The sequence below is a fragment of the Furipterus horrens genome, unplaced genomic scaffold, assembly GCF_987537825.1.
Source record: "Furipterus horrens unplaced genomic scaffold, mFurHor1.1.pri manual_scaffold_12, whole genome shotgun sequence".
Taxonomy (NCBI): domain Eukaryota; kingdom Metazoa; phylum Chordata; class Mammalia; order Chiroptera; family Furipteridae; genus Furipterus; species Furipterus horrens.
Window position 1 is genome coordinate 41,676,180 of NW_028327182.1, and position 14,079 is coordinate 41,690,258.

At 35.4% G+C, this 14,079-nt stretch overlaps 1 protein-coding gene across 1 annotated transcript; it reads left to right on the forward strand.

Moving 5' to 3' along the window:
• The first annotated feature begins 5,195 nt into the window (after window positions 1–5,195).
• HNRNPA1L2 (heterogeneous nuclear ribonucleoprotein A1 like 2) lies at window positions 5,196–6,306 on the forward strand. Its single transcript, XM_090258542.1, has one exon. The coding sequence runs from the start codon at window positions 5,196–5,198 to the stop codon at window positions 6,159–6,161; it is 966 nt and encodes a 321-aa protein (XP_090114668.1). The 3' UTR covers window positions 6,162–6,306.
• Window positions 6,307–14,079: the final 7,773 nt, after the last annotated feature.

The window sequence follows — 14,079 nt, forward strand, 5'->3', positions numbered from 1 at the left end:
ACTGAAAGTTGTAGCCAATACAATGAGGCAAGTGGAAAAAATAAAAATAAAACATATCAGAAAGGAAGAAGTAAAGTATTCTGTATTTAAAGACAATATGGTATCTATAAAAAAAAATCTATGGACACTATCAGGGTACTATAATATATAAGTTCAATGACATTACAGGATTCAAGGTCAATGTGCATTTCTATATAATAGCAACAATCAGAACTTGATTTTATTTTTTAAAAACCCATTTGCAGTAGCATCAAACATTGCTAAGTTTTTAGGGTAGATCTGATAAAACTTGAACAAAACTTATACAATGAAAACTACAAAACATTCCTTAGAGAAATTTAAAAACACCCATACAAACAGAGATAAACCATGTTCACAAATTCATTACACTTAAGAAATATCATTTTTCTCTAGTTTATCTATAGAATCTATAGATTCAATGTAATCTAAACCAAAATTGAGTAGCCTTTTGTGTAGGAGTTCAGTTGATTCTAAAATTCACATAAAATGATAAAGGACATAAAATAACTAAATCATCTTGGAAGAAGAAAGAAAAGCACCTTTGATCTATATAAAAGCTAACCCTTGGGTCATACATACAAGTTCTCTGGCTTCACCCTTTCCTGTATTCTTCTTCTTTTAAAAAAAAAATAATTAATTAAATTTTTTAACAATAAAAATATCAATTCCCCCCCTCTCAGACCCATGAACATGGACTGGGAGGGGCAGGGATTGCTGGGGGAAAGGTGATGCTAGGCCGAGGGGAGCAAAGGGAAAAAAATTGGAACTATTGTAACAATATAATCAATAAAATATACTTAAAAAATAAAATAAAATGAAATTTTACTCATAAAAAAAAATTAACCCTCACAATGGATCATTTATCTAATTGTAAAACTTAAAACTATAGAATTTCTACTAGAAAAGATAGTGGTAAATCTTATAGACCTTTGATTAAGCAAAGTTTTCTTTCAACATCAAAAGCATAATCCATAAAATTAAAAATGATAAAGTTGTCCAGCAGATTTTATTAAATTAAGAATTCCTGCTCTTTGAAAGGCACTATTAAGAAAATAAAAGAATTGGAACTACTGTAACAACATAATCAATAAAATATACTTTAAAAAAAAAATAAAAGAAAAGAAAATAAAAGATAAGCCACAAATTGGGAGAAAATATTTGCAAACACATATGTAATGAACCAATATTCTCAAATTTAATTAATTAAAAGACAATCTAAAAAAGCAAAAGATTTGAATAGATACTTCATGAGGAGAACATAGAAATAGTAAATAAGCTCATGGAAAAAAAAATCTCTAACATAATTACATTGGCAAACCATATAAAAATCTGAAGCAAAATAAAAAATCACTAATGTTAATACTGTATTTAAAATTTTGATACTTTTTTCACTGTGGGTATTTTTTAATTTTTAAATATTTACTAAAATATTATTTACCTTGATTACAGAATCTTGGCGCCCCCTCAAACTTTATGCCCAAGGTGAGTGTCTCACTCAGTTTATCATACTATTGACTCTGCTTCATATCATTAGTAATTAGATAAAAATAAATTAAAACCACAATTAAGTACATCTACAGACCTATTAGCATATCTAAGATTAAAATGAGATTGGTCATTCCCTTGTTGGCGAGGATGTGGAACTCCTGGAACTCCCATATGCTGGAGATAGGAATGCAAAATAGTACAACCACTTTCAAAAGCAGTTTGGCAGTTTCCTAAGATATTAAACATACTGCTACCACATGATCAAGTCATTCCACTCTTAGATATTCATGCAAGAGAAATGAAAGTATATTTCCACAGAAAGATTTGTACTCAAATGTTAATGGTTTCTTTGCAATAACTAAAAACTAGAAGCAACCCAAATGTTTATCAAAAGATAAATAGATTAAACAAGCTACAGTGTATCCATGTAATGGGATACTAATCGGCAATAAAAAGAATAAACTGATAACATGCAAAAACATGAGTGAGTTTCAAATAATTATGCTCTGTGAAAGAGACCAGAAAAAATAGAGTACTACTATATAATTCCACTTATATAAAATTCTAGAAAATGCCAACTAGATTTAGTGGTAGAAAGCAAATCAGTAATTACCTGGGGAGATATGGGGGGAATTACAGAGAAGAGTGGCAGGATGATATTACAAGGGAGAATGAAGAAATCTGAGTGGGAATGATAATAGCACTCACTATCTTGATTGAGGGTGTGGTGACTGTTTCACAGATCAATGCATCTACCAGAACTCATAGAATTGAACATTTAAGATTTGTGCAATTTACAGTACATCAATTATACCTCAGTAAAGCTGTTTAAGAAACACATGATTATACAAGAAAAAAGTCATGTCTTATTTTAATTGCTTGGTAGATATCATTCAGAAATGCCAAGGTTAGGCTTATTCCTAGGTATTTTATTCATTTTAAAACAATTGTGAATGGGATTTTTTTCTTAACTTCCATTTCTGTTAGTTCATTGTTACCATATAAAAATGCAACTGATTCATGGATATTAATTTTGTATTTTGCTACTTTGCTGAATTCGTTTGTCAGTTCTAGTAGTTTCTCGGTGAAACCTTTAAGGTTCACTATGCATCTGCAAATAAAGACAGTTCTATTTCTTCCATTCCAATTTGGATGCCTTTTTTTTTTTCTTGTCTGATTGCTATGGCTAGAACTTCCAGTACTGTATTGAATAAAAGAGGTGAAAGTGGACATCCCTGTCTTGTTCCCAATCTTAAGGGGAATGCTTATCATTTTTGTCCATGGAGTATGATGCTGGTGGTGGATTTGTCGTATAAGGGTTTTATTATGTTTAGGTAGGTTCCCTCTATTTCCACTTTGCTGAGAGTTTTTATCATAAATGGGTGCTGTATTTTATCAAGTGCTTTTTCTGCATCTATTAATATAATCATGTGGTTTTATACTTCATTTTGATTATGCGGCAAATCACATTTATTGATTTTCGAATGATTTACCAACCTTGCATTCTTAGAATAAATCTCATATTATCATGGTCTATGATCTTCCTGATATATTGTGCATTCAGTTTGCTAATATTCTGTTGAGGATTTTAGCATCTACGTCCATAAGGGATATTAGCCTATAACTTCTTTTGTAGTGTTTTTAACTGGTTTTGGAATTAGAAAAATGCTGGCCTTGTAAAATGAGCTTGGGAGCCTTCCCTCCCCTTGAATTTTTTGAAGTAGTTTGAGAAAGAGAGGTGTTAGTTTTCAGAATATTTGGTAAAGTTCACCTATGAAGTCATTCAGTCCAGGGCATTTATTTGAAGTTTTTTATTACTGCTTCAGTTTCACTAGGTATAACCTGTCTATTCAGATTCTTTGATTCTTCCTGATTTAGTTTTGGAAAAGCGTATGTTGAACTTAGGAATTTATCCATTTCATCCAGGTTATCCAATTTGTTGGCATATAGTTGTTCATAATATTTTCTTACTATCTTTTGTATTTCTTTGTGTCAGTTGTTATTTCTCCTCTTTCAATTCTGATTTTATTTATTTGGGTTCTGTCTTTATTTTCTTGAAGAGTCTGGTTAAAGATTTGTCAATCTTGTTTATCTTTTTAAAAAATCAGCTCTTGGATTCATTGATCTCTTGTATCATTTTTTTAGACCCTTATTTATGCTCTGGTCTTCATTATTTCCTTCCTTCTACTCATTTTGGGCTTCGCTTGTTCTTCTTTTTCAAGATCCTTTTTTTAAATTATATTTTATTGATTATGTTATTACAGTTGTCCCCATTTTCCCCCTCAACCCCCATTCACCCAGAACCACCCACTCCCTTCCTCAGGCAATTCCCACACCATTGTTCATGTCCATGGATCATGCAGATAAGTTCTCTGACTACTCTATTTCCTATACTTTACTTTATACCCCCATGGCTATTCTGTAACTACCTACTTTTACTTCTTTTTTTTTTTTTTAGATTGTACTTACATTTTTTAAGAGAGGAGAAAGGAGGGAGAAAGTAAAGGAGAGAAACATCAATGTGTGTTTGCTTCTCGCACACCCTCAACCGGGGACCTGAGCTACAATCCAGACATGTGCCCTGACTGGAAATCAAACCAGTGACCCTTTCATTCATAGCTCAGCACTCAGTCCACTGAGCCACACCAGCCAGGCATATTTGTACTTCTTAATACCCTCACTTCTTCACTCATTCCTCTACTCCCCCCTCCCAACTGGCAACCATCAAAATGTTCTCTGTATCCATGATTCTGTGTCTGCTCTTCTTGTCTGCTTAGTTTGTTTTTTAGATTCAATTCTTGATAGATTTGTATTTATTGTAATTTTATTGTTCTAGTTTTTCTGTTCTTCTTTTTCTTAAATAAGTCCCTTTAATATTTCATATAATAATGGTTTGGTGATGATGAACTCCTTTAGCTTTACCTTGTCTGGGAAGATCTTCAATTCTTTTTTTTTTTAATCAATGGACTTTTTTAAAATATGTTTTATTGATTATACTGTTACAGTTGTTCCAATTTCCCTTCCCTCTGCTCCCCTATACCCAGTGGCCCCCCTCCTTCCAGTTGTCCCCCACTTAGTGCATGTCTATTGGTTGTGCATATAGTTCTTCTCAACCTCTTCCTGTCTATTCCATTCCTTCCTACTATGCTTCTTAATTCCTATACTATCTCCCTCCCTCTCCCCCTTCCCCACCCCACTGACCCCCCACCAGTATGTTCCCCATACCTATAGTTCTTTTTCCGCTCTTGTTGCCTATTTAGTTTGCCTTTGTTTTGATTCCCTAGCTTCTGTTGTTGGTTCTTGTGATGCAGCTTTCATTTTAATGTTCATAGTTTTGATCCTCCTTTTTCTAAACAAGTCCCTTTAACATCTCATATAACATCAGTTTGGATCTAATGAACTCCTTCAGTTTTACTTTGTCCTGGAAGCACTTTCTCTGCCCTTCTATTCTGAATGACAGCTTTGCTGGATAGAGTATTCGTGGCTGTAGGTTTTTGCTTTTCATTACTTTGAATATTTCTTGCCAGTCCCTTCTTGCCTGCAGGGTCTCATTTGAGAAATCAGCTGACAGTCTTATGGCAGCTCCCTTACAGGAGCTTTTGCTGCTTTTAAGATTCTCTCTTATCCTTTCTGTTGGTGGACGCTGCTGAGTAAGCATCGTTGAAGTCTCCTGCCCTGAAGTTGTCATGTCTAAGTCAGAGTCTCCCAAAGAGCCGGATCAGCTACGAAAGCTCTTTATTGGAGGTGTGAGCTTTGAAACAACAAATGAGAGTCGTCTGAAGAGCCATTTTGAGCAATGGGGAATGCTCACAGACTGTGTGGTGATGAGAGATCCAAATACCAAGTGCTCCAGAGGCTTTGGGTTTGTCACATACGCCACTGTGGAGGAGGTGGATGCAGCCATGAATGCTAGGCCACACAAGGTGGACGGAAGAGTTGTGGAACCAAAGAGGGCTGTCTCAAGAGAAGATTCTCAAAGACCTGGTGCACACTTAACTGTGAAAAAGATTTTTGTTGGTGGTATTAAAGAAGACACTGAGGAACATCACCTAAGAGATTATTTTGAACAATATGGGAGAATTGCAGTGATTGAAATCATGACTGACCAAGGCAGTGGCAAAAAGAGAGGCTTCGCTTTTGTAACCTTTGATGACCATGACTGTGTAGACAAGATTGTCATTCAGAAATACCATACTGTAAATGGCCACAACTGTGAAGTGAGAAAAGCCCTATCTAAGCAAGAGATGGCTAGTACTTCATCCAGCCAAAGAGGTCAAAGTGGTTCTGGAAACTTCGGAGGTGGCCGTGGAGGTGGTTTTGGTGGGAATGACAACTTTGGTCGTGGAGGGAAATTCAGTGGTCGAGGTGGCTTTGGTGGTAGCCGTGGTGGTGGTGGATATGGTGGCAGTGGGGATGGCTGTAGTGGATTTGGTAATGATGGAAGCAATTTTGGAGGTGGCAGAAGCTACAATGATTTTGGCAATTACAACAATCAATCTTCAGATTTTGGACTCATGAAAGGAGGAAACTTTGGAGGCAGAAGCTCTGGCCCTTATGGTGGTAGAGGCCAATACTTTGCCAAACTACGAAACCAAGGTGGCTATGGCGGTTCCAGCAGCAGCAGTAGCTATGGCAGTGGCAGAAGGTTTTAATTACTACCAGGAAACAAAGCTTAGCAGGAGAGGAGAGCCAGAGAAGTGACAGGGAAGCTATAGGTTACAACAGATTTGTGAACTCAGCCAAGCACAGTGGTGGCAGGGCCTAGCTGCTACAAAGAAGACATGTTTTAGACAATACTCATGTGAATGGGCAAAAAACTCGAGGACTGTATTTGTGACTAATTGTATAACAGGTTATTTTAGTTTCTGTTCTGTGGAAAGTGTAAAGCATTCCAACAAAGGGTTTTTAATGTAGTTTTTATTTTCCTTTTTTCTTTTTTTTGCACCCATGCTGTTGATTGCTAAATGTAATAGTCTGATCAAGACGCTGAATAAATGTGTCTTAAAAAAAAAAAAAAGATTCTCTCTTATCTTTAACCTTTGGCATTATAATTAGTATGTGTCTTGGTGTGGGCCTTTCTGCATCCATCTTAATTGAGACTCTCTGTCCTTCCTGGACTTGCATATCTATTTCCTTCACCAAATTAGAGAAGTTTTCTTTTATTATTTTTTCAAATAGATTTCCAATTTCTTGCTCTTTTTCCTCTTCTTCTGGCACCCCTATTATGCGAATGTTGGAATGCTTGAAGTTGTCCCAGAGGCTGTTTACACTACCCTCATTTTTAATTTTTTTTTCCTTTTTGCTGTTCTGGTTGGTTGTTTTTTGTTTCTGTATGTTCCAAATCATTAATTTGATTCTCAGCTTCATTCACTCTGCTGTTGTTTCACTGTAAATTATTATTTTTTATTTCAATTAACGTATCATTTGTTTCTGACTGGATCTTTTTCATGCTGTTGATGTTCTAAGTTCCTTCAACATCCTTATAACCAGTGCTCTGAACTCTGCATCTGGTAGATTGTTTACGTCCATTTTGTTTAGTTCTCTTCTGGAGTTTTGATCTGTTCTTTCATTTGGGCCATGTTTTTTTGTCTCTTCATTTTGCCAGCCTCCCTGTGTTTGTTTCTATATATTATGTAGAGCTGCTATGACTCCCTGGCTTGATAGTGTAGCTTAATGTAGTAGGTGTCCTGTAGTGTCCAAGGCCACAGCCTCACCTATCAGCCAAGCTGGGTACTCAAGGTGCACCCTTCATATGTGCTGAGTACACCCTTCTCTTGTAGTTGAGCTTTAGTTGCTGTTGACAGATTAATGGGAGGGATTTTACCCAGCCAGTCAGTTGTAAGGACTAACTGTGACAACTGATCAACTTCTGCCCTCTGTGGAGTATCAGCTGTGCAGAGACAGGGTAGTGGTGCTTCAACCTTGTTTGTAGCTGTCCACTAATTGCTCAAGCCCTGGGGTTTTCCCAGGTAGTGTAGGTCCAGGTCAGCTCCCACCTGTGTTTTACCTGAGGACACCCTGCCTGAGCTATAGAGAAATCTGAGATGGCTGCACCTTGTGCTAGGCTTGGAGATTCCCAGACAAAACCAGCTGTGGATCTAGGCTGGCTGCTGCTAGTGCTGTACCTGAGGCCACTTAGCAAGAGGTACAGAGGCTGTGGGCTCACTAAGGCTAGCTGTTGCTTATTTGAAAGGATTTAGGAAGTTGTGAATCTTGAGCCAAGACCTGCCATTCATATAGAAAAGATAGTGTTAACAGCTGTAAATTTGGAGGAATGGAGCCTTAGGGGATCTTAGGGTGCCTCAGGGGATCTTCAGGGTGGGAAAACAATGTTAGCCAGGTTGATAGTCTCAAATATGGCACCTGCCAGCTGTTTCTATGGCTCTGCCCACTTTTCTGTCTGGGAGAAAGCTGTCTCTCAGCTCCTACCTTTATGCCAGACAATGTAGTTCCTCTATGTGTGCCACTGGTGCCTTTCAAGCTTCTGCTCCAGTACTGAAGTTCAAAGGTAGTGTGTCTGAATAAGTTTGTGTGTGGGTTCTTTAAGAGGAACTGCTTGGGACTCTAGATGTTTCTCCCACCAACTCAATCTCTGCTGGTTTTTGCAGCCAGAAGTTATGGGAACTTATCTTTCTGTTGCTACCCTGGGCTGGGGGACCTGGTGTGGGGCTGGGACTCCTCACTCCGGAGATATCCTTCCCAATTTTTTATTCACCACATGTGGATGTGGGACTATCTCATTCTGGGTCTCATGCCCTCCTACCAGTCCGTGGGATGTTGTTTCTTCAATTGTGTAGTTGTCAGACTTCCATTCAACTCATTTTCTGCTTGTTCTGAGTGGTGGTTGTCCTATAAATTAGTTGTAATTTATATGTGGTTTTGTGAGTAGATGAGCTGCTTTTATCTATGCTGCCATCTACCCAAGTTACTTTAATTGTAAATTTAGATTGTTTATTTGAGCTTTTTCTTGTTTTTGATATAAGGTTGTAGTGCTATGGATTTCCTCCTATGATTGCTTTCCCTGTGTTCCACAAATTTTGAATTATGTTCTCATTTTCATTTGTTTCAATTACCTTTTGATTTCTTCCTTGATATTGTTGTTGACCTATTCATTGTTTAATAGTGTGTTACTTAGCTTCTATGTCTTTGTGTATTTTCCAGTGTTGTTCTTGAGATTGATTTTTAATTTCATAGTATGTATATTCTGCTGTTTTGGGGTGAAATGCTCTGAATATATCAATTAAATCCATTTAATCTATTGTATTGTTTAAGGCAGCTGTTGATTTTCTGTCTGGAAGATCTTTCAATTTATGTCAAAAAAGGTGTTAAAATCCCTTACTATGACAGCTATGGGGGGAGGTTAGGGGGAGGAAGGATTGAGCAAATAGGAAAAAGGAATCATGGGCATGTACTACTACAATGTGGGCATTGTTGGGGGAAGGAGTCTAAGGGAGCTAAGTGGTAATGGGGGGAAATGCAAAAAAAAAAGAAAGAAAAGAAAAGAAATGCCAAGGAAATGGTTAGAAAAATTTATTGTTTATCTCTGGGGCTCAGAAAAAGGAAAAGCGACTGCTAATTTTCAATATCTTTTACATCTTTTTATCTATAGTTAGTGTATTGTTTTGATAAGTAAATAACAATTACTATTAAAAAGGGAAAATCCATGAGAAATTCTGATGCACTACAAAGTTTTAAAACAATGGGTTTGTCCATAAAAATACTAATAAATACTAGACAGTGGTGTTGAGAAGAAGTCAAACTACATTATTTTATTCTAGGGACCACTTATTATTGCTCTGTTTTGTATCTGGAATCCTTTAGACATTAAAGGAGCACTATCCTTTTCCCCGAGAAATAATATTTCCTAAAATATTAAGAAACCACCACCATCCCCCAAAGAACTGACAATATGTTCTTGGAAAACCTGTGTTTTTATGCCTCCTGGGAGGTCCCCAAATATAAACAATAGTTTATCACTTTACTTTGTTAGATCATACAATATTCTTATATACTAAGAAGAAAAAAGTAACCTCACATGTAGACAAAATGATAGACTGTTATTAAAACTAAATAAGCCTAGTCATTGGTGATGACCTCTAAAAATTGGTTTTGTCACCATCATATACCAGAGAGCCATGTAATCATAGAAACTCATTTAATTTCTTTGAACCTTTCTTTTTCAAATATGAAGTGGAGAAGCTAGACTAGTTATCCAAATCCCTTGGCTTTAGATATATTTAGTTCTATGATATGATGACTAAATGCCATATTTTATTTAACCTAAAATACCACTGAGGTAAGATGTACCATTATTGACCACAAGGAAAGTAAAACACTACCAATAAAACTATGTTTCCCTGACCTTTAAGACTTTTATTTTAAATAAAATATTTAAGTCTTCAAAACTTATTTAGACATAGTGTTTTTTTTTAAATAGAATCCTGTTCAAACATTTTTAAAAGGAAAATGTAAGTTAAAGAAACTGGTGTAGATGTTTGCAAAACTTGTGTCCAGAAACTGACTCTTCTAAGGCACTTTTTAATCAGACAAGAGTGTTGTATGCATCATCTCTTAGGACTATTCTGCTAACATCTCTAGGATTTTCTTCCAAGCTACTGGTACTAATTCAAAACATTGCAGGGTCATTAGTAGCATTACTGGGGGATAGGGGCTGTGAATAGGAAATAAATGTACATGGATCCTCATCTCTTTTACTGAAAATAAATAGGCAGGGAAAAAAATACCCCACTGATCAGTAAGAAAATATGTATTTATTTTTGCTTACTCAAGCTTAGGAATGAGTGCAGAAGCAAGCTAGCTCTGGGGCCAATTTCTCTCTGCCCTTGCTGCCCTGCAAATGACATTCTTACCAGACCATTAAGAAAAACTGTTATAACTTCTAGTGAGGCTCTGTTAGGTCAGTGCTGGGATGATAACATCTATTGGAAATAATGACCCATAACTAGAATAAAACACATTAATAACATCACATTTACCCAGAATAATGCATTTCACAATTTTATATTACAAAGACCAAGTTAATCAGTGAAAAGCATTACCAAAAAAGAGAGTGAGAGAGAGAAGGAGAGAGAGAGAGAGAGAGAGAGAGAGAGAGAGAGAGAGAGAGAGAGAAACAAACACAGAGAAGAAAATGATTATAAAAGCAAAATGTTCAGTTTTTTTCCTTTACAAGAAACATGCAACAGGCAGTAGTGAATGGAGTACTTGGTCGGGTTTGGGTAATCCTACTTTCTGTTTGTGGACTCACATGCTAAAGGAAGACTTGAAGTACCTTTCTCCAGACCTATGAGAAAACTTGAAGTATTGATGTTTAATGGAGAGAGCTCTGGATTTGAAGTTAGAAGGTCACAGGTCTTACTCCAGCGGTCCTATTAATGTGCTGTGTAACCTTAGATAATTCATTTCACCTCTCTGAGCCTCAATGTCTTATCTGCAAAATGACTAGCTTAGACTAGATGATCTCTGAAATCCCCTACAATACTCACATGTTGTGATTCAAAGAAGAATGTCAACTTGATGTGAGAATGCTGTAAAATATGATTAAAATGCCTATAAAACTTTGGATCTCCATGATCCTTAGAACTGAAGGCAAAAGGCATCAGATTGCAATGTCATTTAGAAGACTACTTTGTTACAATTGACCCAGGGGACTTTAGGGAAGTGTTGCATCAGGACCAGAGTAAGGCAAGCCTGTGTGGTTCTTTTATTATTTACTTTGTTGGGCAAGTGCTTGCATTGATTGTAGTTTATTTCAGAAATTATGATATCTATAATAATAAGAAAAACTAGTTATAAATAAGACATTTAAATTTTAAAAATCTCAACTATTAAGATATATAACATACCTTCAACATTACAATTCAATATTTTTAAAAGTTAAATGAGCACAAGAATAGGAAATTAGTTAAATGTCTTAAAGTTTTCAATCTCTCTCCAAATTTTCTGCTTTGTTTCTGACTGAGCACTTTCATTTGAGAAGATGTATTTTCTAACTCACTGTAACAACATTTCTACTGATATATAAAGTGTCTGAAAACAATTTTGGGAAAATCTATCTGTAAAACCCAAATTTCTAAAGGTCTCAGCAACCAATGCCTAGTATGTGATATATCTGGTTTGCAGATGCTTCATTCTTATGACTGTTGTCAGTATTTTGGGGGAAAAGAGCCATAACAATCTTTTCATTTTAATAATGACACAAAATGTTGAGTTGATTTTAGGGACAAGGATGAAGTAGGTACAATAAGCGCTGGCATTTTGCATGCACAGCTCCACTGACACTTGCACACAAAGTCCTCTAGGACACAAAATGTTTAATCTTGATACATAACGCTATTCCCTTTTAGTCTCACATTATTACTTGACTTGAATTTTAAATTAGTCTACTTACAGAAAAAATTACCAGAAGTTTAATTTTTCATTCTCAACAAATCACACTGTAAGCACCAGCCACCTGAAGCCAAGTGAGTTGTATATTTTGCTCAAATACAAGTGAAATAAAATATCAGAATGAACTAATTCTTACTCAAAATAAATGGGCACCCCATTTATAATAACAATTTTTCATCGAGCCAGATTTTAACCAAATATAAGGACCATTTAACCAAAAATGGTCCTTAAGTGAAGTGTCCTCTTTGTTAGCCCTAAATAAAATTCAGAAGACAATAGAAATATAACAGTGATTGAAGTAAACATAATACACTAATCAGGTTGTAATTATAGAATACTCTATACTAACAAACTCATAGAATATTTGTGTATTAAAAGTTTTTTATAAGTATTTTATAGACATCAGCAGCTGCAGCTCCTGTTTAACCAAGGAAAAATTTGATCACAAGAAATTGGGCAAGTGTCAGCGACTCATATCAAAACCAACAGAAACGCTGCCTGCGCATTGTGTTCCCAGATACCAGCAGTGAAACTGCGGATGGAGCGATGAAACTACATGATGACAAATGCAGAAATAACACTGAAACCACCCAAGAACAGAGCTGAGAAAATGCACATCGCCAGAAATTCCTTAGTTCCCCTCTTCCCATGGTCCCCTATATAAACTAGCTATTATGCCTAAGATGCTAAGACGGGCTTTGAGACGAGAATCGCTCATCTTCCAGGTTGCCGGCACCTGAATAAAGCTACTTTCCTTTACATTAGTATCTGCCTCTCAGGTACTGACTTTCAAAGAAGAGGACAGCCGGACCTGTGTTTAGTTACAGAAAGGCTGATAGCTTGTTGTAATGACAGAAAAGTGATTGGAAAAAGATGTAAAAATTAATGCTATCTGGTTGACACTATTGAAATAGACAATGGCTCTATTAATAAAAAGAAACCCTAACAAATGTGTTTCGTGACAGAAATAACCACTTTTCATCATCTGGAACCTTCATAAATCAATGAGATAATATTTACTCTATCCTGCTGGTTGGCTTTTGTATTTCCAATAGAATTCATTTAATTCTTGTTGCCATAGTTACAACAGATTCTAGAATGAGTTTTGTTTCATCATAATTGCCTTGCCACACGTTAGTATATAAACAGAAGAACACTACCTTCATCCAGCAGCTCTCATTTGTGAATAAAAAAAATTCCTTATCAACAAATAATTGAACTAGAATTCAAAATATACCATTTACTTTGTTCTCCTCAGAGAGTTGCCAAATATTTTTCAAATTTTTAGCATAGTTATCTGTGAAAGGCACATCAATAGTATGAGAAGAATTTACAATAAGATTAAAATTGTTTAAAGCGATGCAGATATTAACAGAATTTAAAATAATTTATTCTTGGTCTGTACCATAAGTCTTAAGGAAAATTTTGACCTTCAAGCTATTGGCCTATCATTTTCCCAAATACTTATCAATTCATGCAGATATTAAATTTGAAATGTTTACTTCCCAGTCAGTTCATTGCCAATTGGTTCAATATCAGTTTATCTATTACAGCAAAACTCAGAGAAATTATTTTTAAGCCTGATATATTTTTAGCATTAAGTTCAAAGGCCACAAGGTAAAATAAAATGAAAATATGTAGTCCTTATTACTTCTCTAAGATAGCAAATATCCAGGAAATATAAAATAAGAAGAATTAGATCCCACAACTTAGGAAACAAAGTACTTAGAAATATTCTTAGTGAGGAATAATATATGTGCCCCAAGGCAAATGAAAACAAAACCTTCAGTCAAAAGCCTAATAATTTATGCCAGTAGTAATTAAAATGTCAGTTCATTAAAGATATAATTGTTTACATTTTAAAAAACATACTACCTCTCATTATCACTTTTTATCTTATTTATTTATTTTTAATTTTAACGTTTTTTATTTATGTCTTCTTTATTGTATTTTTCCATTGTGGCTTAGCTCTCTTATAACTCCCTCCCCATTGCTCTGCATTTGTCTAGTGAAGTTCTACAATGCTGCATATGAAATCTGACAACAAACTTCAATTAAAATAGTCCTTTCCTATATGGCAGCTTAAGACAAATAGTCTTAAGCATGTTATTTTGAGAAATACACAATTTTTAAATAATTGAAGATGCCTCAAATTATTAT